At 44.8% G+C, this 25,175-nt stretch overlaps 1 protein-coding gene across 1 annotated transcript; it reads right to left on the reverse strand.

Annotated features, from left to right (window-relative positions):
• Positions 1-547: 547 nt before the first annotated feature.
• LOC311116470 (uncharacterized protein) lies at positions 548-24,743 on the reverse strand. Its single transcript, XM_084191550.1, has 9 exons — positions 24,632-24,743; positions 24,126-24,308; positions 23,347-23,469; positions 19,964-22,610; positions 19,598-19,708; positions 16,867-17,002; positions 7,942-8,067; positions 7,321-7,481; positions 548-4,549 (listed from the first exon to the last, which is right to left on the reverse strand). Exons 2-9 carry the CDS (start codon positions 24,183-24,185, stop codon positions 2,337-2,339), a joined length of 5,577 nt encoding a protein of 1,858 aa, XP_084047676.1. The 5' UTR covers positions 24,186-24,308; positions 24,632-24,743; the 3' UTR covers positions 548-2,336.
• Between the last annotated feature and the right edge of the window lie 432 nt (positions 24,744-25,175).

The following is a 25,175-nucleotide window of genomic DNA, read 5'->3' on the forward strand; positions in this document are numbered from 1 at the left end:
ATCTCACGTGTTACAGAGTAGTTACACTACTCCTAGCTTCATTTCTAGCTTAATCGCATTACCAGAATAAGTGGTAGTTGAACTACTTGCCAATTCATTTATAACATTCAGTAGTTAACACGTTTTATCACCCTGTAATAAGGACACAACTAAAAAGCTACACTTATCTCATTCGACAACTTTTAACCAAGTAAATTCGATTTCCTGCAGGTTGCTGATTCTCAGTCAGCCTGGGTTCCTGTCGGTTTGTGCCATCACGCCACTCCTTGCCATGCCAACAGACTGGAACCAGGCTAGTTGATTCTCACAACTCTCCCCCAAGACTGTATTTCTTGTAGATTGACAGTATGTCATGTGACACAGCATTTTGCATCCTGATTGATTTGCTATTAGGAGTCACAGTTTAATCTTTTCCACTAGCTACCATACAAAAAAAAAAACAGAGATAGATTAGAAGAAAGGCCTTGCGACAGACAATGATCCTGTCTAGGGGGTGTACAAATACATCAAGAGGACTCAAATATTAGATACTGGCTCAGACAAGGCATCCATGTAAAGAAAGCATTTGATTTTATTAGAATTACATACAGTATCCAACCCTGTACAACATATTACAACTCTGTCACTTTGGATTACAAAGATACATTCAAACAACTGATGGACAAGACAAGAGTTCCAACCATCACGAAAACACAAACCCAGCTTTTATCCTAGTTCAGACTTAAGTAATTCAGGCTTTTAAGTAATTCAGGCTTTTAAGTAATTCAGACAAACGAAAATAAAAAGGCAAACCAAACAAAAATAAAAAAACGAATTTCTTCTGAACATTCCCCCCACAAAACAGGATCAAATAATACTCTGAAACAAGCTCTATATTTCATATTCGTTAAAGCCTCAGTCTGTCCATTTTTAATTAGAGACATACGACCTGGTGAAAAGTAGTGCACTATAAAAAGGAATCGGTTGGCATTTTGGACGAAGCTTCAGTGAGTATTAATTAACATTACACCCCATTCAACTTCAACGGTCTTTGTAAACAAGTAAATACATGAGGATATCAGAGTGCTTACCAGAGTTAAATGGCTAGCTGTTTACCAGAGTTAAATGGCTAGCTGCTTACCAGTTAAATGGCTAGCTGTTTACCAGAGTTAAATGGCTAGCTGCTTACCAGTTAAATGGCTAGCTGTTTACCAGTTAAATGGCTAGCTGTTTACCAGTTAAATGGCTAGCTGCTTACCAGTTAAATGGCTAGCTGTTTACCAGTTAAATGGCTAGCTGTTTACCAGAGTTAAATGGCTAGCTGCTTACCAGTTAAATGGCTAGCTGTTTACCAGAGTTAAATGGCTAGCTGCTTACCAGTTAAATGGCTAGCTGTTTACCAGTTAAATGGCTAGCTGTTTACCAGAGTTAAATGGCTAGCTGCTTACCAGTTAAATGGCTAGCTGTTTACCAGTTAAATGGCTAGCTGTTTACCAGAGTTAAATGGCTAGCTGTTTACCAGAGTTAAATGGCTAGCTGCTTACCAGTTAAATGGCTAGCTGTTTACCAGAGTTAAATGGCTAGCTGCTTACCAGTTAAATGGCTAGCTGCTTACCAGTTAAATGGCTAGCTGTTTACCAGTTAAATGGCTAGCTGTTTACCAGTTAAATGGCTAGCCGCTTACCAGTTAAATGGCTAGCTGTTTACCAGAGTTAAATGGCTAGCCGCTTACCAGTTAAATGGCTAGCTGTTTACCAGTTAAATGGCTAGCTGTTTACCAGAGTTAAATGGCTAGCCGCTTACCAGTTAAATGGCTAGCTGTTTACCAGTTAAATGGCTAGCTGCTTACCAGTTAAATGGCTAGCTGCTTACCAGTTAAATGGCTAGCTGTTTACCAGAGTTAAATGGCTAGCTGTTAGATTCAGCTCTGTGTAAAACATGCTACCCATAACAGAACAACCCATTGATGCCAAGCACACACACACACACACACACACACACACACACACACACACACACACACACACACACACACACACACACACACACACACACACACACACACACACACACACACACACACGACTGAAAGGAGTAGTAGCATGTAGTTTCTCCTAGAAACGTCCAAAATGGCCCTCTACTCCTTCTATAGTGCACTACTCAAAGAATTAGACAGAATCCTTTAATTTAATCTCTAATATTGACCAGAGGCTCTGGTAAAAAGTGACGCTCTATATAGGGAGCCATTTGAGATGTAGCCACAGCCACTGATCTGAGCTAAGCTTTGCATTTCCCCCTGATGTTTATGCTCAGGGGTTTGTAAGAGTTAGCAGATCCTAGACCTGTGGTTAACGAGCCTAAAAGAACAGGTCGAAAGCACTGAGGGCTTCCGTCTCCATCTGCTGATTGGCAGACCCCGATATCAACTCCTCCAAGAAGTTCTCACCAGAGGTCGTGATTGTCCCATCCAGACCAGGCAGTGGCATTACTACACCGTGATTGGCCGGTTGTAAGGTCGCAGGGGCCACCACCTGCGAAGCTCCACCAATCGCATTCCCCCCACATGCCAAGTTCCCGCCCCCTTCTTGCCCATTGGTGGTCAGCATCTCCAGGAAGCCCGTGCTGTCCGGTGATAGGTTGCTGGCAGTCGTCGCGGGTGACAGAAGGTCGGCGAAGAACTCGTCGTAAGCGGGGCTGTCGTAGACGGAGGTACTGGAGCTAACAGTATAGGGGGAGCGAAGGTCGGTGCAGTCTGGTCTGCGGGTCACTTCCTCTCCTCCTCCTCCTGCACCCCCCTGGTACCCCAACATCTGATTCAGCTTCTCCAGTTTCTTCTTCTTGGCTTTCAGCTTTTTCAGAAGCTTGTACCTGAGGGCCTCTGTCTCACTGAGGCCGGCCGGAACCTTCGAGACCTGGACACCGGGGCTGTGTTTCCCGGAGGAAGAGATTTTAAGGAGCTCCGTGACTCCTGGAGAAGGAGGAAGTGAGGTCACATTAGGATACGTTGCTGTAGTGTTGTTGTCGATAGGGGGTTTTCGCGAGGCGAGGGCACCAGGCTGACTTTGCGTCTTCCAGATGCCATTTTGAGGGTCAGTTCTTTGAGAGAGTAACTGCGTGGGAGGTGAAGTCTTGGAGGGGACATTGTTTATGTTTGTATTTACGTTCCTGCTCCTGACCTGGAACCCTCCGTACATCTCGGCAGCCTTCACCGGCAGGGCCTCGTTGTCCTCCTTACTCAGTTTGGGTTTGGGGAGAGGCGGAGGCTTCTTCAGCCTGGCGTCTGGGTTTGGGGGAGCCATCCTGGGGGTCTGCCCGCTCTGTGAAAGCGGCTGTAACCAGTTGGGTGTTGAGTGGTTGACGTGGTTGAATTGACTGGGTGGTCTCTGCGTCCTGGGGGTGGAGGTAGAGGTGGGGTGGCGGCTGAGCAGGTACGACCAGTGGGAGTTGGGGTCCGGTGGCGGAGGGAGGCCAGGTTTGCTCTGCAGAGAGGTGGAGGTATTGGGGGTTTTGGGGTGGGGCGGGGGAGAGGGAGGGAACTCTGGTGCTGGTGTGCTGGGTTCCACATATGATGGTGACATCATAGACACAACTGAGGGCAGGATTATATCACCACAGTTTCCAGGAAGTGCCATTGGTGTAGCTGTTCTTGGTGTTGATGTTGATGTGACCACCTTAGCTGCTGCAGCAACTGGAGTGTTGGATGCCATCTTCCGTCTATTGCTGCCCCTCCTGACCTTGGGAGGACTAGGAGTGAGTTCTTCAGAGTCGAGCTCAGAAGGACCGTCACTGCTGTCAGGGAGAAACTCACTGGCCGTGTCCGGGGACGTTGGTCTTTCCATCTCCTCATCATCATCATCATCATCATCGGTTTCAAGGGGCGTTTCAGATTCAGTGGGTATTTCATGGGTAGATCGGGTAATTTCATCGGCAAGTGGGGGAGTCTCGGTCTCAGATCTAGGAGCAGGGAGAAAGCAGAGGTCTGGTCCATTTCGTTCGGACGCTGGGGTGATGTCGTCCAACGGCCTGCCCTCAGAGTCGATTTTAACCTCTAAGAGAGTCAGGGTGACGATGTCATCGTGGGAGAGGCCTTCGAAGTTATCGAGCAGCGTGGCAGAAACGCTGGACGCGTTACCAACGTTACCGACTGTTACCGTGGTGTCTTTGTTGGTACCGTCAGACGCCGTCAGCGCCTCAACAATGACGGAGGAGGAACCAATGGTGATGGGAGAGTATATGTCATCCGTTAATGTTGTGTCCATATTGTTATCTATATCGCCAGCAGTTATGGTGGTGTCCATATCAGTGACCGCATCATCAGAGACCGTCTGAGAAAGGTCTAGAGATTCATTTACGACAAATAGCTTGGCTAAGTGAGGTTGCTTCAGTTCTTTCTGCATCAAGGAAGTGCTCGTCAGCGTTTCAGGTTGAGAAGAGCAGGGTGTCTGTGGGTTGTCAGGTCCGTCTGTCTCCAACTCCCAGAAGACAACATGGATCTCTCGAGGAGGGACCACCAGCTTGGTGTGGGAGACACAGTCTGGGTGCTTCAGGTCATCAAACTCTAACCATGATCCTGTGGAGAGAGAGAAGAAAGCATTAGGAATGGGCTCTATACACTGGCGGTGGATGGGGAGAGTTACTAGTCACAGAGGAATGGGTTCTATACACTGGCGGTGGATGGGGAGAGTTACTAGTCACAGAGGAATGGGTTCTATACACTGGCGGTGGATGGGGAGAGTTACTAGTCACAGAGGAATGGGCTCTATACACTGGCGGTGGATGGGGAGAGTTACTAGTCACAGAGGAATGGGTTCTATACACTGGCGGTGGATGGGGAGAGTTACTAGTCACAGAGGAATGGGCTCTATACACTGGCGGTGGATGGGGAGAGTTACTAGTCACAGAGGAATGGGTTCTATACACTGGCGGTGGATGGGGAGAGTTACTAGTCACAGAGGAATGGGCTCTATACACTGGCGGTGGATGGGGAGAGTTACTAGTCACAGAGGAATGGGCTCTATACACTGGCGGTGGATGGGGAGAATTACTAGTCACAGAGGAATGGGCTCTATACACTGGCGGTGGATGGGGAGAGTTACTAGTCACAGAGGAATGGGCTCTATACACTGGCGGTGGATGGGGAGAGTTACTAGTCACAGAGGAATGGGCTCTATACACTGGCGGTGGATGGGGAGAATTACTAGTCACAGAGGAATGGGTTCTATACACTGGCGGTGGATGGGGAGAATTACTAGTCACAGAGGAATGGGCTCTATACACTGGCGGTGGATGGGGAGAGTTACTAGTCACAGAGGAATGGGCTCTATACACTGGCGGTGGATGGGGAGAATTACTAGTCACAGAGGAATGGGTTCTATACACTGGCGGTGGATGGGGAGAATTACTAGTCACAGAGGAATGGGCTCTATACACTGGCGGTGGATGGGGAGAGTTACTAGTCACAGAGGAATGGGTTCTATACACTGGTGGTGGTTGGGGAGAATTACTAGTCACAGAGGAATGGGTTCTATACACTGGTGGTGGATGGGGAGAATTACTAGTCACAGAAGAATGGGCTCTATACACTGGCGGTGGATGGGGAGTTACTAGTCACAGAGGAATGGGCTCTATACACTGGCGGTGGATGGGGAGAGTTACTAGTCACAGAGGAATGGGCTCTATACACTGGCGGTGGATGGGGAGAATTACTAGTCACAGAGGAATGGGTTCTATACACTGGCGGTGGATGGGGAGAGTTACTAGTCACAGAGGAATGGGCTCTATACACTGGTGGTGGATGGGGAGAGTTACTAGTCACAGAGGAATGGGTTCTATACACTGGCGGTGGATGGGGAGAATTACTAGTCACAGAGGAATGGGTTCTATACACTGGCGGTGGATGGGGATAATTACTAGTCACAGAGGAATGGGCTCTATACACTGGCGGTGGATGGGGAGAGTTACTAGTCACAGAGGAATGGGCTCTATACACTGGCGGTGGATGGGGAGAATTACTAGTCACAGAGGAATGGGCTCTATACACTGGCGGTGGATGGGGAGAGTTACTAGTCACAGAGGAATGGGCTCTATACACTGGCGGTGGATGGGGAGAATTACTAGTCACAGAGGAATGGGTTCTATACACTAGTGGTGGATGGGGAGTGTTACTAGTCACAGAGGAATGGGCTCTATACACTGGCGGTGGATGGGGAGAATTACTAGTCACAGAGGAATGGGTTCTATACACTGGCGGTGGATGGGGAGAGTTACTAGTCACAGAGGAATGGGCTCTATACACTGGTGGTGGATGGGGAGAGTTACTAGTCACAGAGGAATGGGTTCTATACACTGGCGGTGGATGGGGAGAATTACTAGTCACAGAGGAATGGGTTCTATACACTGGCGGTGGATGGGGATAATTACTAGTCACAGAGGAATGGGCTCTATACACTGGCGGTGGATGGGGAGAGTTACTAGTCACAGAGGAATGGGCTCTATACACTGGCGGTGGATGGGGAGAATTACTAGTCACAGAGGAATGGGCTCTATACACTGGCGGTGGATGGGGAGAGTTACTAGTCACAGAGGAATGGGCTCTATACACTGGCGGTGGATGGGGAGAATTACTAGTCACAGAGGAATGGGTTCTATACACTAGTGGTGGATGGGGAGTGTTACTAGTCACAGAGGAATGGGCTCTATACACTGGCGGTGGATGGGGAGAGTTACTAGTCACAGAGGAATGGGCTCTATACACTGGCGGTGGATGGGGAGAATTACTAGTCACAGAGGAATGGGCTCTATACCCTGGCGGTGGATGGGGAGAATTACTAGTCACAGAGGAATGGGCTCTATACACTGGCGGTGGATGGGGAGAGTTACTAGTCACAGAGGAATGGGCTCTATACACTGGCGGTGGATGGGGAGAGTTACTAGTCACAGAGGAATGGGCTCTATACACTGGTGGTGGATGGGGAGTGTTACTAGTCACAGAAGAACAGATAACATGCTCACTCTCAGATCATTCCTTAATAGTAGGAAGGTGCTGAATCCTTGAAGGTATTTCTGGTGTCTTCGCTTTGATAGAGTTCCACCAAAACAACGTAAAGACACCGACCGATTGGCACTTTATAAATGCTACACATTATTGGACAGACAGACTTTTCAGTTATGAAATCTAGATCTGATTCTATCCATTGATAATGGAAGTATGAATAAAATAACACAAATTAACTAATTGACCAGTAAACAACAACAACACAGTCGGAATCGGCCGAGGGGACAAATAAAGTTCTACTGAATTTAGTTGAAACAGACACCAACTCAATTAAAAGTCCAACTGACCGTCAGGTCTGCGTATCCAGGTGACAAAGTGCTTGAGTTGCTGGTCATACTGTAGGACGGTGGTGACGGAGTATCTCTGCTGCTGGAAGGTGAAGGAGTACACACTGAGGTCATTGTCAGGGAGACCTTCTACAAAGTGCAGCACAAACACAGGAGACAGCCTGGAAGAGACGACAGAGGAAATGTCAGGAAACAGAAGTAGAGAAAGTCGAGACAATATCTACAACATGGCACTCCTCTCCTCTTCCATCTCCTCATCTCCTCTCCTCATCTCCTCTCCCATCTCCTCATCTCCTCCATCTCCTCATCTCCTCTCCTCATCTCCTCTCCTCCATCTCCTCCATCTCCTCATCTCCTCTCCTCCATCTCCACTGACTGAATAGGTAAAGACAAAGTCCTGGGAAGCTCCTGAAAGGAATCCACTTGACTGTTAAGGTCAGGGTCAATTGAATTCTCCTCCTCCACTGAATTGAAAGTTGCCCATTGTTTTCTATAAGGACTTTTCAATTTGGAAATAGAATTGTAATTTCATTCACTTCCTGAATTGAAAACGGAATTGACCCCAACCCCTGGTTGAGATCCACACCAGGTATTAAAAAGGTTAAAAGTTCACGCACTCACCTCTCCAGCACCAACATCCTGGTCTGCTTCCTCTTATTACACTTGCTGCAGCGTGATTGGTTGGCAGCATTGAGAGGGTGCCAATCAGAAACCACCTTGGTGAAAGTGGTGAGGGTCTTCTTACATCTGAAAGAAAAATCAATTTCATCGTTAGCATTCAGATGAAGAAACGCAGACAGACACGCGCAGCACCCGCAGTTATATACGCAGGGCGGGCAGGTTTAGGGTCATTCAATATCGTGTGGAAGAAGGGCTTGAATAAATACTAATAAAGAGAAAACAATCCCTTAAAAGTATAATTATTGTGCGATTTATATCTATAGGCTATATTCCCTATATCTGTACACCGTCCATATCTGTTACCCTGTGCGCGCGTGTGTTAGTGATGCGTGAGTTGACTCCTAAACTGCGGTTATATCCGCGAGGCGGGAGGGTTTAGGGGTCATAAACTGCGGTTATATCCACGAGGCGGGAGGGTTTAGGGGTCATAAACTGCGGTTATATCCACGAGGCGGGAGGGTTTAGGGGTTATGAAATATTATGCGGATGAAGGTAAGTGATAAATGTTTCATTCTTGTGCGATTTATATCCATAGTCTACATTGAAGTGTATCTTTCATTATTTCAGGCTATCTGGCATTTAGTGCCTAAGCCTGAGCTTTAAGGCGTAACTGAACGCCGCAAATAGCCTGCACGCCAACCGCCAAATTATTTTGGGAACGGGGCAGGAAAAAGTTAACGTTGTTCCATGGTGGCAAAAAAAGGGACAGTGTTGGAGTTTAATTCAATAAGAAGAAAAAAGTTTAAAATAAAGAGAAGGGAGGACCAGAAAAAAGTCATGTTTGGGAAAGATTTGGTGCAGTGGTAAAACAGGATGATAGCAGTGCCGGCTACGTTGTGTGTGATGATTGTGAGGCTCTATACAAATTCGACTGTCACAAGACGGGACTTGAAATAGGCCTATGGGCACGTCAAGGGAACTGTAGCCTACTGTTCAGATGGGTTAAACGGAAACTGACATCTGGACACCGACTGTAGGTCTATAGCCTCTCACATAGCCGTAATATTAACTCCTGCAGAATTAAGCATTTCTTGCAGTAAAATTATACACCAAATGTAGGCTACATTTTGACTCAGGAACAGAAGTGGAGAAATATGATTTATTTATTTCAGCATCTTGAGAGATTGCGAATGCGCAGCTAGGGAACATCTGTAGAGCTGCTGTCTTTATCAGCGTCGTAAAAGCTGATGATTAGTATTTCAACCACATAAAACATACATCAAAGCTGAACTGAAATATTATCAAAAACCTGTTGGGAATTTTTTTTTTACAACTTTATATTTCCTTACAACCGGTCAAACTGATGTCATGTGGACATTTTGCACAGAAAATCTTCCCCAGTTTTTTTTGGGGAGTTAATGTATTTTTCTCCCCGGTGCCTAAACGTGTTTGAAGCAGAAATAACCGATGTCAACGAGACTGAAGCATTCATTCTATCGATTTATGACATTATTCTGGTGAGCAAGGGTTTATTTAGTCTTCAAGGGCGACATGTAATAACAGAAGAGAAGCTGCATGTATCCAATTATAGTCAATTGACTAATACATTCGGAGAGTACGACCCTGCCTTACACAGGAAGCGGCACAGGTCCTAATCCAGGCACTTGTCATCTCCCGTCTGGATTACTGCAACTCGCTGTTGGCTGGGCTCCCTGCCTGTGCCATTAAACCCCTACAACTCATCCAGAATGCCGCAGCCCGTCTGGTGTTCAACCTTCCCAAGTTCTCTCACGTCACCCCGCTCCTCCGCACACTCCACTGGCTTCCAGTTGAAGCTCGCATCTGTTACAAGACCATGGTGCTTGCCTACGGAGCTGTGAGGGGAACAGCACCTCCGTACCTTCAGGCTCTGATCAGACCCTACACCCAAACGAGGGCATTGCGTTCATCCACCTCTGGCCTGCTGGCTCCCCTACCTCTGCGGAAGCACAGTTCCCGCTCAGCCCAGTCAAAACTGTTCGCTGCTCTGGCACCCCAATGGTGGAACAAGCTCCCTCACGACGCCAGGACAGCGGAGTCACTCACCACCTTCCGGAGACATTTGAAACCCCACCTCTTTAAGGAATACCTGGGATAGGATAAAGTAATCCTTCTACCCCCCCCCACAAAAAATTAATAAAAATAAATAATAATTGTAAAGTGGTTATCCCACTGGCCATAGGGTGAATGAACCAATTTGTAAGTCGCTCTGGATAAGAGCGTCTGCTAAATGACGTAAATGTAATAAATCGAGAGCTTGGAACTATCTACAAAAAATATGATTCTAAGATAATTGGCTTTAAAGTTCTGAACCCTCATTGGTTTGAATGGTGGCAGCAATTTTTCATCTTGTATTCTTTTGAACTTATCAACATGAATTGGGGTATTTAGAGTACTATACAGTGCATTCGGAAAGTATTCAGACCCCTGGACGTTTTCCACGTTATGTTACAGCCTTATTCTAAAATTGATTAAATTCATTTTTCCCTCATCGATCTACACACAATACAGAAAACAGATTTTTAGATTTTTTTGCAAATGGTATAAAAGACAAAATACAGAAATACCTTATTTACATAAGTATTCAGACCCTTTGCTATGAGACTCGAAATTGAGCTCAGGTGCATCCTGTTTCCAATGCTCATCCTTGAGATGTTTTACAACTTGATTGGAGTCCTCCTGTGGTAAATTCATTTGATTGGACATGATTTGGAAAGGCACACACCTGTCTGTATAAGGTCCCACAGTTGACAGCGCATGTCAGCGCAAAAACCAAGCCATGAGGTCAAAGGAATTGTCCGTAAAGCTCCGAGACAGGATTGTGTCGAGGCACAGATTTGGGGAAGGGTACCAAAAAATGTCTGCAGCATTGAAGGTCCCCAGAACACAGTGGCCTCTATCATTCTTAAATGGAAGAAGTTTGGAACCACCAAGACTCTTCCTAGAGCTGGCCGCCCGGCCAAACTGAGCAATCGGGGAGAAGGGCCTTGGTCAGGGAGGTGACCAAGAACCCGATGGTCACTGAGAGCTTTAGAGTTCCTCTGTGGAGATGGGAGAATCTTCCAGAAGGACAACCATCTCTGCAGTACTCCACCAATCAGGCCTTTATGGTAGAGTGGCCAGACGGAAGCCACTCCTCAGTAAAAAGCACACGACAGCCCACTTGGAGTTTGCCAAAAGGCACTTAAAGGACTCTCAGACCATGAGAAACAAGATTCTCTGGTCTGATGAAACTAAGATTGAACTCTATGGCCTGAATGCCAAGCGTCACGTCTGGAGGAAACTTGGCACCATCCCTACGGTGAAGCATGGTGGTGGCAGCATCATGCTGTGGGGATGTTTTTCAGTGGCAGGGACTGGGAAACTAGTCAGGATCGAGGGAAAGATGAACGGAGCAAAGTACAGAGAGATTGTTGATGAAAACCTGCTCCAGAGCGCTCAGGACCTCAGACTGGGGGCAAAGGTTCACCTTCCAACAGGACAACGACCCTAAGCACACAGCCAAGACAACACAGGAGTGGTTTCGGGACAAGTCTCTGAATGTCCTTGAGTGGCCCAGCCAGAGGCCGAACATCTCTAGAGAGACCTGAAAATAGCTGTGCAGCGACGCTCCCCATCCAACCTGACAGAGCTTGAGAGAAGAATGGGAGAAGCTCCCCAAATACAGGTGTGCCAACCTTATAGCGTCATACCCAAGAAGACTCAAGGCTGTAATCGCTGCCAAAGGTGCTTCAACAAAGTACTGAGTAAAGGGTCTGAATACTTTAGTTTTTTTTTTTTTTTTTTTTTTCTTCGGGGGGATGGATCAGCTTAATATTGCAGATAGATTGTATCTTCTATTAATGTAATTATCTGCATCACTTCCAATCCCCCATGTTTTTTTTATTTTTTATATATATATTCCCCTTTATTACTTTTCAACCCCACCATCCTTTCCCTACTTGGAGTAAATTAGTGAACAACAACGCCCAGGCCTCTACTTCCGGTCTATACTTACTATCTACACCTTATGGACAGAGTTAATTTTACAATAATTCTATATCTATATCTATATATATATATATATATATATATATATATATATTTATTTATTTTTTTGCTCCTGAACTTCTTCTACTCTCAACCTCTCCGATCATTTTCATGATGTCCATCCGGTTTGCTTCTAAATGCCATATATTTCTAACTGTGCTCTTTCCCAAAAGCTCCCAACATACAACCTATATACTTATTATGGACACAGTATGCTTACATTATTAGCTATCTTTGTTATTATTTGTTGTTATTTGTTATTAGTCCCATCCTTCAACTCTATTCAATACCTCCCATCTATCTCTTAACACCATCCATATAGGATTTCTATTTGCCATATATATTTCAACCATACTGTGATGTTTTACAAAAGTTCTGAACCTTTCTATTCTCATTGCTTCTACAGATTGTGAATTAAAAATAAACATTTTTGCTAAAAGTATTATTATATTATTGATTGATTGACTATGACTTTTCAGATCACCCAGTAATGCTATCTGCAAGGTTAGTTCCAGGTAAATATTGCAATCCTTTAGCCATTCCTGGACCTGTGTCCAAAAACAAGCTACAAATGGACAGAACCAAAACAAATGATCTAATGATTCTATCTCTTCACAGCAAAATCTGCAGAGCTGGGAAGATTGTATCCCCCATATAAATAACATTCTATTGGTAGCAAGAATTTTATATAATAATTTAAATTGAAAGATTCTAATTTTTGAATCCGGTGTCGTTTTGCGTGTCAGTTCATAAACACTATGCCATGGGATCGGTACGTCAAAGATCTCTTCCCAACTATTGTGCAATCTATATGGGACGGCTGTCAATCCTTTGGTCCTTAAGTGAAACTGATATACTTTTTTATTTATCACAGTTTTCCTTAACCAATTATGTTCTTTAATGCAAGGCCGACAGACAAGTTCCTTACTTTCTCCCCCTTCAACTTTCCTCTTCCACTTTTGCGGTAAGGCTGCAATTATTTGGTTGTAATTTTGGGTAGAGCAGACATTTCCATATGTTTTTGTTAGCTGCATGTGCGACATAACTCCACCAGTCCTACCGATGATATCATTTACGAAGATTATACCTTTTTTAAACATTCTGTCAAAAAATAAAGGTTTTTTGTCAATTAGTATATTTGAATTTAACCACAATATTTGTTGCATTATTTGTTCTGTCGTTTCTGGAGGATTAAATTGAAATTGCAACCAACTTTCTATGGCTTGTTTTAGAAATAGTGACATTTGGGAGATTATTTCCTTTTCAAATAACTGAAAGTGAGAGGTTGTAATCTGAATAAAGGGAAAAAGGCCTTTCTTGAACAGTGGGTGAGACAATCTTACTAATTTGCTTGAGAACCAGTTCGGATTTAAGTATAACTTTTGGATGACTGAAGATTTTAGTGATAGGTCTAATGCTTTAATATTTAATAATTTCTGTCCTCCGAATTCATATTCATTATATAAATATGCTCTTTTAATTTTGTCTGGCTTGCCGTTCCAAATAAAATTGAATATTTTTTTCTCATATAATTTAAAAAACTGTTTGCTAGGCGTAGGCAAGACCATAAGCAAATAGGTAAACTGGGATAATACTAAAGAGTTAATCAGGGTGATTTTCCCACAAATTGACAGGTATTTTCCTTTCCATGGTAGTAAGATCTTATCTATTTTTGCTAACTTTCTATTAAAATTTATTGAAGTGAGATCATTTATTTCCTTTGGGATATGTATTCCGAGTATATCCACATCACCATCAGACCATTTTATTGGTAAACTACATGGTAATGTAAAAATTGTATTTTTTAGTGATCCAATACGTAATATAGTACATTTGTCATAATTTGGTTTTAATCCAGAGAGGTTAGAAAATGTATCTAGATCCTCTATGAGGCTGTGGAGGGATTCTAGTTGTGGATCTAAAAGAAAACATGAATCATCTGCGTACAATGACACCTTTGTTTTTAAGCCCTGTATTTCTAATCCTCTGATATTATTATTGGATCTGATTTTAATAGCTAACATCTCGATGGCCACAATAAATAGATATGCCGATAGTGGACAACCTTGTTTCACTCCTCTTGACAGTTTGAAACTTTCTGAGAAATAGCCATTATTTACTATTTTACACCTAGGGTTACTATACATGATTTTGACCCATTTTATAAGAGATTCTCCAAAATTGAAATGCTCCAGGCATTTATATATAAATTCCAGTCGAACTTTATCAAATGCCTTTTCGAAGTCTGCTATGAATAGCAGGCCTGGTTTCCCATATTTTCCATAGTGTTCTATTGTTTCCAATACTTGCCTTATATTATCTCCAATGTATCTTCCATGTAAAAAACCTGTCTGATTAGAATGAATAATATCCGACAATACCTTTTTAATTCTATGCGCTATACATTTTGCTAGGATTTTTGCATCACAACACTGAAGTGTAAGGGGCCTCCAATTTTGTAAATGGACTGGATCTTTATATTTTCCACTTGTATCCTGTTTCAGTAATAATGAGATCAGACCTTCTTCTTGAGTGTCAGATAATCTACCATTTACATAGGAGTGGTTAAAACATGCTAATAACGGTCCTCTTAGTATATAAAAAAAGGTTTGGTATACCTCGATTGGTATGCCATCCAACCCTGGAGTTTTCCCGGACTTAAAGTCTTTAATTGCATCCAGAAGTTCCTCCTCTGTAATTTCACCTTCACATGAGTCTTTCTGTGTGGCTGTTAATTTGACATTATCAATAGGAAAAAAATCTCTACAATTAGCTTCAGTTAGAGGAGATGGAGGCGACTGAAAAGAAAACATATGCTTAAAATACTTTGTTTCTTCCTTCAAAATATCATTAGGTGAATTACTTTAATGTGATGTATTTTTTTATTTTTAATAAAGGTGAAAAACATTTTAAAAACTTGTTTTTGCTTTGTCATTATGGGGTTTTGCGTGTAGATTGACAAGGATTTTTGTTTTGTTTTTAGGGTCGGGTGAGAGCCTCAGATTTTCACTGGATCACAGTCGGGTGTTTGTGGATGTGTTATTAGCCATTGGGTGAACAAACAGCCGCGCACCACTAACACACAACCTCTGGTCTCGTTGAGTCAGTCAGTTTCTCTGCCATTCTGTCAACCTCCTTGTCGTTACCATTCAGAAGACCAGTTCAACAGAGACAGCTGGTCTAGCGGGGCAACTTTGATGGGGGTGTGGGCCACAAAAAAAATCATCATGAGGGGTCGCAGTGGCTCGTACCCCCCCCGACACACACACCTTGTGAGCAAAACATTTTAGCGGCCCCCCTCTTGACAGCACAGTTTAAACAGGGCGGCAGGTAGCTTAGTGGTTAAGAGCGTTGTGCCAGTAACCGAAAGGTCGCTGGTTCTAATCCCCGAGCCGACTAGGTGAAAAAATCTGTCGATGTGCCCTTGAGCAAGGCATTTAACCCTAATTGCTCCTGTAAGTCGCTCTGGATAAGAGCGTCTGCTAAATGATTTAAAAAATAAAAATAAATTCGAGTTCATTTGCTGCTATAATTCTACATAGCTACTGGACCAAAAATAGTTATAGACTATTAAGTCATATTTTTTGCTCTTTGCACGGAGAAAATGTTGCCCGATAACTGTCTTTATTGGAACATTGGTACTAGTTTCTCAGAGCCGCAATACGACCAATCCCAAAACTAGAGGAAGGAATTAGATGAGTAAACGTTTGATTTAATTCATGACTCATTTTCTAAATCGATTTTTACTGTTCCTCTTTAAAGACATTTTCAGGGCAGAAGACTGGGCGCTCCTCCAGCAGTACAGTCATATTGATATATTCACTTCACTTCTTTCCCTCCCTCCTCTCTCATTCCCTCCCCATCTCCCACCCTCTCTCCTCTAATTTCCTTCCCCCTCTCATTCCCTCCCTCCCTCTCTCCTCTCTCATTCCCTCCCTCTCTCCTCTCTTATTCCCTCCTATCTCATTTCCCTCCCCCTCTTCTCTCCCTCCCTCTCATTCCCTCCCTCCCTCTCATTCCCTCCCTCCCTCTCTCCTCTCTCATTCCCTCCCTCCCTCCCTCCTCTCTCATCTCTCCTTCCCTCTCTCATCTCTCCCTCCTCTCTCCCTCCCTCTATTTTTTTATGCCTATCCCAGCAGCATGTTGTGCCTCAGGATATGTAGGATGCTGTTACAGGCCAAGTGATCTGACTGCTGAAGGTAGGTAGGAGGAGGCAAGGTCAGAGGACAAGAGGCAGATATATCTGCTCTCTGATTGGCCATTAGGTTCATATGACAGAGTCTACAATATTGACCATTAGGTTCATATGACAGAGTCTACAGTATTGACCATTAGGTTCATATGACAGAGTCTACAGTATTGACCATTAGGTTCATATGACAGAGTCTACAGTATTGACCATTAGGTTCATATGACAGAGCCTACAGTATTGCAGTGAGACTACCAGAGACTTCTTATGAAAAATAAAGAAGTTGTGGTCCTCTGTAGCTCAGCTGGTAGAGCACGGCGCTTGTAACGCCAAGGTAGTGGGTTCGATCCCCGGGACCACCCATACACAAAAATTTATGCACGCATGAATGTAAGTCGCTTTGGATAAAAGCGTCTGCTAAATGGCATATTATTATTATTATTCTAGGATGACGACTAATAAGGATATTGATCACTAAAATCACTGATAGAGAGATGGAGATTCTCCATTGAAAGTGCACCCATACGTACAAATGTATGCACACATGACTAAGTCGCATTGGATAAAAGCGTCTGCTAAATGGCATATTATTATTATTATTATCTTAGTCCAAGACTAGGTTAAATCTATGTCCAGAAAACTGGCTCAACAAGTTAAAGATGGCATACTTGGTGTTGGTGGCATGCTGGCAGGTTGTCGAGATGCACTCAAACTGCCACTCATATGCCTGCTGGAAGAGAGGCTCGGCCCAGGAGTCAGCCCTGAGAAGGAGAGGCAGGGCGATCACCGGCGTCTCATTCTGACCTGCAGGAGAGGTGACAACACAGCAGGGGTCAGGGTGAGGTCAGGGGTCAAAGGTCTGCACACTAAAAGGTCAAACCAGGTCCATCAGGAATCAATGGTATCTTATGGAATGTTTGAATTAGCTATGAAGGTAAGACATGGTTGAGATGCTCTTAACTACTAGAAGAGGTTCAGATCAGAGATACTAACTGGTGAGGGCCCAAAAAGGCGACAAAAAAAATCTGTGTTAACCGCAAGAAAATGAGAAAATCAGAGATACTAACGATGTGATATCAGGCCAAGCATCACGATAACGAGTAGTATGGTGTTACCACAGGCCTCCCGCCAAACCAGAATATAAGGAACACCAGAAAAAGAGATTGCTTTTTTTTTTTAAATTCAGATTTAGCTTCGGATTACAATGACTAGGCATATGCATCCTACCTTTGAAGCATCTCTTTCAGTAGGCCATCTATCCCATTTCTGTCTTCCTGTGCCATCCGATGTTGTTAGCTAGGTAGGCAGATAACATGACTAAACTAAAGGTAAAAAACCAAAAACGAGCGGCCTAGCAAGTACAGCCCGTGAGATGGTTTTATAAAAATTATATAAAATGAGCACCAATTAGCGGTAGAAAGTACAGTAGCTCTGGTAATATGGGGAAGGGCCTAAAACTCATATCTCCATTTGTTTAAACTTATGTAGCAGACATTACGGAAAATGAACACAGGTCTCATAAACGATCTCTCAAGCACAAGCCCACGTGCTAGTGAGTAGCCAACTGATCTTTATCTGTCAGGTTGTTTTCCATGAAAACATACATGAAATGAGTTTGAATAGAAAATATAGTAAAATGCATAGGAAATGTAATCATTGACGAGGTTAGGAATAATGATTTTAAATATAAATAATAATTGTGTCCTTCAAACTTTGTTTTCGTCAAAGAATCCTCCATTTGCAGCAATTACAGCCTTGCAGACCTTTGGCATTCTAATTGTACATTTGTTGAGGTAATCTGAAGAGATTTCACCCCATGCTTCCTGAAGCACCTCCCACAACTTGGATTGGCTTGATGGGTACTTCTTACGTACCATACGGTCAAGCTGCTCCCACAACAGCTCAATAGGGTTGAGATCCAGTGACTGTGCTGGCCACTCCATTATAGACAGAATACCAGCTGACTGCTTCTTCCCTAAATAGTTATTGCATAGTTTGGAGCTGTGCTTTGGGACATATGTTCTTCTTTGTGATCTGAACACCTCAAACTTCGATTCGTCTGTCCATAACATTCTTTTCCCAATCTTCCTCTGTCCAGTGTCTGTGTTCTTTTGTCCATCTTAATATTTTCTTTTTATTGGCCAGTCTGAGATATGGCTTTTTCTTTGCAACTCTGCCTAGAAGGTCAGCATCCCGGAGTCGCCTCTTCACTGTTGACGTTGAGACTGGTGTTTTGCGGGTAATATTTAATGAAGCTGCCAGTTGAGGACCTGTGAGGCGTCTGTTTCTCAAACTAGACACTAATGTATTTGTCCTCTTGCTCAGTTGTGCACCGGGGCCTCCCACTCCTCTTTCTATTCTGGTTAGAGCCAGTTTGTGCTGTTCTGTGAAGGGAGTAGTACACAGCGCTGTACGAGATCTTCAGTTTCTTGGCAATTTCTCACATGGAACAGCCTTCATTTCTCAGAACAAGAATAGACTGATGAGTTTCAGAAGAAAGTTATTTGTTTCTGGCCATTTTGAACCTGTAATCGAACCCACAATTCCTGATGCTCCAGATACTCAACTAGTCTCAAGAAGGCCAGTTTAATGTCTTCTTTAATCAGCACAACAGTTTTCAGCTGTGCTAACATAATTGCAAAAGGGTTTTCTAATGATCAATTAGTTTTTTTAAATGATAAACTTGGATTAGCAAACACAACATGCCATTGGAACACAGGACTGATAAGGGGCCTCTGTACGCCTATGTAGATATTCCATAAAAAATCAGCCGTTTCCAGCTACAATAGCCATTTACAACATTAACTATGTCTACACTGTATTTCTGATCAATTTGATGTTATTTTAAATGGACAAAAAAAATAGCTTTTCTTTCGAAAACAAGGACATTTCTAAGTGACCCCAAACGTTTGAACCGTAGTGCATCTGACATCACTCTGATATTCTGTTCGTAGGACGCGTAGGGATGCCTTCTGTGCTCAGTCATTAATTACGAGAGAGAAGGTAGTGATTACACAGGGAGAGGATCTGTTCACGGCTCTCCTTTATACACCCCCCCAGGGAGAAGATCTGTTCACGGCTCTCCTTTATACACCCCCCCAGGGAGAAGATCTGTTCACGGCTCTCCTTTATACACTCTACGTACTTTATTGTTAGACCCAACCCCCCCCCCGCAAAGTTTTTTTCACGTGGATGACCTATTTTGAGATTTTAAAAAAACTGCAAATATCAGCGAAAAGTGTCAAACGTTCAACCTCCGTAAGATATCAATAGAGGGAAAACGCTGTGGTCCTGTACGTCTCAGTTGGTAGAGCAAGGCGCTCGCAAACGTCAGGGTTGTGGGTTTGATTCCCCGGGGGGCCAACCATTCTTAAAAAACGTACGCACGTAGGTTCTTACCCTGTTTACATTTCAGTAGGGGCTCCAGCAGTTTAAAGACGGACATCCTGACGGTCTGCATCTCAGTCCGGACCCTCTGTAACACCGCAGAGGGCACTCTGACCACACCGTCTGGAGAGAGATGAGGGAGGTGTAAACATTCTTGTAGCACAAAAAAACACTTGTTTATGACTTCTCCGGAAAGTGGCAAATGCTGTCCAATGCCAAATTGAGAGGAATACACAAGAGATCGTGCTGAAGGCAGCCGTACTGCCACAGAGCCAGAGAGTGTGCTAATACACTCATTCCGAATAGATCTTCAGCTCTCGGCTGTCAACGTTGTACATCAATTAACCTAAACCTTACTAAATAGATATGTCCACCCACCTGCGCCATTGTGTTGGTGGGCTGTGATGAGACCACAGGCCCGGTCGTATCTCTCACACAGGTCCCAGACAGGTTGACCTACGGCGGGCCTCTTGGTGGGTCGTCTGTCCCTCAGGGTGCGACAGTGGACCAGCGCTACCAGCAACGTGTCCAGCCAACACAGACTGTTCTCGTTCCTCCAGAACAGGTGAGGCCCGGGAACTGGGACCAACTCCCCCGTCGAGATCACTTCCGGGTCAAAGTCGGGCAACACTTCCTGCGTGTATTTAATAGTAGGAGTCTTTCTCGGCCGGCCCCTTTTCTTTTTCGGTGGCGGTGTCAGGACTTCCTCTTTGACGCTTCCTTCCTGTTCCTCGTCCTCGCTGCTTAGTTGCCGGGCGTTCTGAGCTCTTCTTCTAGGTCTGATAGGACAATCATCTTCATCACTCGCAACATGACCTTCATCAGGTACTTTGCTCTGACTGAGGTCCACACTGCAGGGTCTACACACCCCCTCTGGGGGGCACTCTTCCACACTGCAGGGTCTACACAACCCCTCTGGGGGGCACTCTTCCACACTGCAGGGTCTACACACACCCTCTGGGGGGCACTCTTCCTCCTCAATCTTCTCTTCCTCGTCAAAGACAGGCAGATCCTCCTCTCCGTACTCATCTTCCTCTAAAGCAGGGACAAGCCCAACCATGGCAGGTAGAGGCACAGCCTCCAAGGCCACAAGTGCAGCGACTTCTTCCTCCTTCTCCAAGGCGATTAGACCCTCCTCTTCCTTCTCAACTTTCTGTAAGACACTTAGACCATCCTTCATGCCAGGTGAAGCCTCTTCTAAGACAGTTAGAGCCTCCTGCAAGACCAGGACAGCCTCCATGGTAGGGACAGCCTCCATGGTAGGGACAGCCTCCGTGGTAGGGACAGCCTCCATGGTGGGGACAGCGTCCATGGTGGGGACAGCCTCCATGGTAGGGACAGCCTCCATGGTAGGGACAGCCTCCATGGTAGGGACAGCCTCCCCTGGGACAGGTAGAGTCTCCTCTAGCAGAGACACAGCCTCCTGCAAGGCAGACACAGACATGACTGGAGCAGACACAACCTTCTCTGGAGCAGACACAACCTTCTCTGGAGCAGACACAACCTTCTCTGGAGCAGACACAACCTTCTCTGGAGCAGACACAGACATGACTGGAGCAGACACAACCTTCTCTGGTGCAGACACAGACATGACTGGAGCAGACACAACCTTCTCTGGTGCAGACACAACCTTCTCTGGAGCAGACACAACCTTCTCTGGTGCAGACACAACCTTCTCTGGAGCAGACACAACCTTCTCTGGAGCAGACACAACCTTCTCTGGTGCAGACACAACCTTCTCTGGTGCAGACACAACCTTCTCTGGAGCAGACACAACCTTCTCTGGAGCAGACACAACCTTCTCTGGAGCAGACACAACCTTCTCTGGTGCAGACACAACCTTCTCTGGAGCAGACACAACCTTCTCTGGTGCAGACACAGACATGACTGGAGCAGACACAACCTTCTCTGGTGCAGACACAGTCCTTTGTAAGGGAGGGTTAACCTTCTGATGTGCTGGTGTAGCTTCCCCTGGGGCAGTCAGAGCTTCTAGGAGAGAGACTGTGTCATGTAAAGTAGGGGCAGTTACCCGTGGAGCCAAGGCTTTCTCTGGGGCAGTTACCCATGGAGTCAAGGCTTTCTCTGGGGCAGTTACCCGTGGAGCCAAGGCTTTCTCTGGGGCAGTTACCCGTGGAGTCAAGGCTTTCTCTGGGGCAGTTACCCGTGGAGCCAAGGCTTTCTCTGGGGCAGTTACCCGTGGAGTCAAGGCTTTCTCTGGGGCAGTTACCCGTGGAGCCAAGGCTTTCTCTGGGGCAGTTACCCGTGGAGCCAAGGCTTTCTCTGGGGCAGTTACCCGTGGAGTCAAGGCTTTCTCTGGGGCAGTTACCCGTGGAGTCAAGGATTTCTCTGGGGCAGTTACCCGTGGAGCCAAGGCTTTCTCTGGGGCAGCCACATCCTTCTTTGAGGCAGAAACAGCCACGTGTAAGGGAGGTGAAATCTTCTCTGGGGTTGAAACGGCTACCTGAGGGACAGATAAAGTCTTCTCTAGGGCAAATACAGCCTCCGCTAAGGGACAGATAACCTTAACATCCGTAGGTACAGTCTTCTCTGGGAGAGGCAAACCCTTGTCTAAGGTAGGTGTACCCTCCTCTGGGAGAAAGACACTATCTTCTCCCTCTTCTAGTACTTTCTGGTCCATTTCCTCTGGGATCGGCCAATCGGAATCCTTGTGGTATCCATTGGCCCCTCCCCTCTCAGGAAGTGGATAGTTGAGGGTTCTATCCACCTCCTCCATGTCTGTGGGTTCTGATTGGCTGATTATCTCCTTCTGTACTGGCGTTGTGTGCTTCGTCCTATTAGAGCAGTCTTCCCCATTGAGTTTGGTGGTGGTGATCCTGATGACTGGGTGAATCCCATTCTGTGATACGGCCTCCTCTGATTGTGCACGTTTGCGGGAAGGTACAGGGTGTCCATTCTCCAACCCGCAGGGGCTCTTCCTCTTGCTCCCCGTCTGTGGTTGGGCTAGAGGGGGTACGAGGCTGGCCAGGACATCCTCCAAAGGCCTGGAGACCAAGGGAAACAGGCACTGTGGGGGAGAGGGGCAGAGGTTATTTAGATGTATTTTACATTTTACATTTACATTTACATTTTAGTCATTTAGCAGACGCTCTTATCCAGAGCGACTTACAGGAGCAATTAGGGTTAAGTGCCTTGCTCAAGGGCACATTAACGTCATTTAGCAGACGCTCTTAGCCAGAGCGACTCACAAATTGGTGCGTTCACCCTATAGCCAGTGGGATAACCACTTTACAAATTGGTTTATTTAAACAAGGCTAGTCAATTAAGAACAAATTCTTATTTACGACCTGGCAAGAACCGGAGCTGAACAAATAAATTATTATTATGGTAACTGTCTGGGAAGTTGAAACTTCACATTGACTTCATATTGTTTCTTCAACCTAGTACTTGTATTCAGTCTTTCTTTGAAGGTGATGCCCAGGACAACGCTACAGGACAACGCTCACCTTCTACAAAGTAGGACAGCGAAAGGATACTTCAGCACAGTGTCTGACTGCATTTACTACCAACAGTAACACAGAAATCAGACATGCCTTGAGTCTCTCCTAATACTGCCACTCTGCCGGACAACAAAGCCCACCCAGTCACAGGACAAGACGCTGAAATCATGTTTCTTTAAGAAACTACTAAAGCTTCTTTGATCCTCACCTCATTGATCCCGCTTTGTGAAATACCCACTGTTTTTGTTGATGTTGCGCTTATTGTGTGTGTGTATATACACACGTGTGTTAACATTACCCTACCTGTGGGTCAGTGCAGAGGGTGACGAATTCCTGGACGTTGATCCTGTAGGAACGCAGGGCCCGAGTCTGTCCCTTAGCAGCACACCATGGACAGGTCTCCAACGAGGCTGAGCGCTCCTGGATCTGCAGGGACCAATCATTATGACAACACAGAACATGTTAATAGCCTGATAGATATCAAGAGAGGGGAGGGTCTAGTCACCTAGGAGAGTCCACATACAGTAATGCATCACAGAGCACCGTACAGTATCGTTGAGTACAGTTGAGTGTCGTACAGTAATAATTGAGTAACATGGAATATCATTCAATATCTTTCAAATATATAATTGAGTGCCTTGGTGTATCACCGAGTATCGAATACAGTATCATTGAGTATAAGCGATTTAGAGAGTATCTCAATGTCATATAGTACACTGGAGTATCAGGTCAGAGTACACAGGATCATTGAGTTTGTTATAGTGAGTATCAAAGTATCAGAGCTGAATATTACAGAGTCCAGTCCAATCATAATGAAGTCAATTGATTTGAGTAGGAGTTTACAGGGACATGCATTGTACTAGGCGGCATATCAATTGATATAACCCTCAAAAACATCCACACAAAACGTTTCGCCTTTTGAAAGCAAAGATTTCCAATTTTCATTGAGTTTCTTTAGTTGAATTTTGATTTGGGTTACAATAAGGTGATTCTACCCAACAGAACTCCTTAAACCCAAAATAGCTTTGCACAAGTGACAGCAGTAAGTGAGAGGAGAGGAGGACATAATGAGTTCAACTGACATTTTCCCAATACCCTGCAAGTGGGCCCTGGGCCCCCAAACCAATGCCTTCGCAACTCATCACAGGCAAATCTGCTTTTCCTCGTTGTTGTTGTTGTGTCCAGTGCTGTCTGTGTCCGGCGCCATTCACTATACATTACCATAACACTGTGACCAACCAGGCTCACCACCTCCGCATGAAGGGCTACAGGGGGGGACAGCACATTGGCAAAGTTAACGTAGAAAAACGTTGGCATTACGTTTGGATCGCAAGCTAATGGCTTAACGTTAGCTACGTCCACAATTGTTCATAATAATGTCGAAAATACAGTTAATATGATCATACAGGGATTCAATGCTGCTGTGATACCGTATGAAACTCAAACACAAAAATACCAACGTTAGCTAGCTTGCTAACCTAACGTGGTGGTGGATAGCTAGCTTGTTAGCAATGCAAGCTAACGTTAGCTAGCTACCGAGTAGTTTGACAATGCGCTGGACCTCAAACCTGGCTATTATTTTACCTACCATGCTAAAGAGCATACTCTATCCAATTTTAGAGACGAATATGATCACAATAATCCATCTGAAATCATTTCATTCATCAACTCCTGCCGGTGGTGTGTGTTTCCATGCGTAACCCTCTTTCGTGGTCGAAACGTTCTGTTTCCGGTTAGGGGCTTTGCAACCGGTTGTGTAGCAAAGTTTACCTTCCCCCTTCGAACGAGGAAACAAGCCGTTGGTGTACCGCCTCCCACTGACCAGACAAAGGTATTACACCTCATTGTCTATAATGGTACAGTTTGATTCAAATCGAGAAGAACAGCAGATTCAAGTAGCTGCGACACACAGACACTGTGAAGGCCTAGAGGTCTGAAAAATACATGTTCGGCTAGCCAGCCGGTAATATAGCCTAGAGTTCCACTGACTTGACTGGTGTGATGAGACATTTTCATTTAATAATAATAACAATTAAGAAATCCAATCAATGTAATATATTTGAAGATAATATAAGATTAGATGCTTATAATAAGGTGAATAATTGCTGTATTAGTACTAATACTAATAATTG

Source organism: Coregonus lavaretus (assembly GCF_964263955.1).
Source record: "Coregonus lavaretus genome assembly, contig: HAP1_SCAFFOLD_266, whole genome shotgun sequence".
Lineage (NCBI taxonomy): Eukaryota > Metazoa > Chordata > Actinopteri > Salmoniformes > Salmonidae > Coregonus > Coregonus lavaretus.

Coding starts and splice junctions, on each gene's coding strand:
- LOC311116470 (XM_084191550.1), bottom strand. CDS start 24,185: ATGAGTTGCGAAGGCATTGGTTTGGGGGCCCAGGGCCCACTTGCAGGG. Junction 19,709..19,963: donor CCACCAACACAATGGCGCAG/GTGGGTGGACAT, acceptor ATCTCTCTCCAG/ACGGTGTGGTCAGAGTGCCC. Junction 4,550..7,320: donor CTGGATACGCAGACCTGACG/GTCAGTTGGACT, acceptor CTCTCTCCACAG/GATCATGGTTAGAGTTTGAT.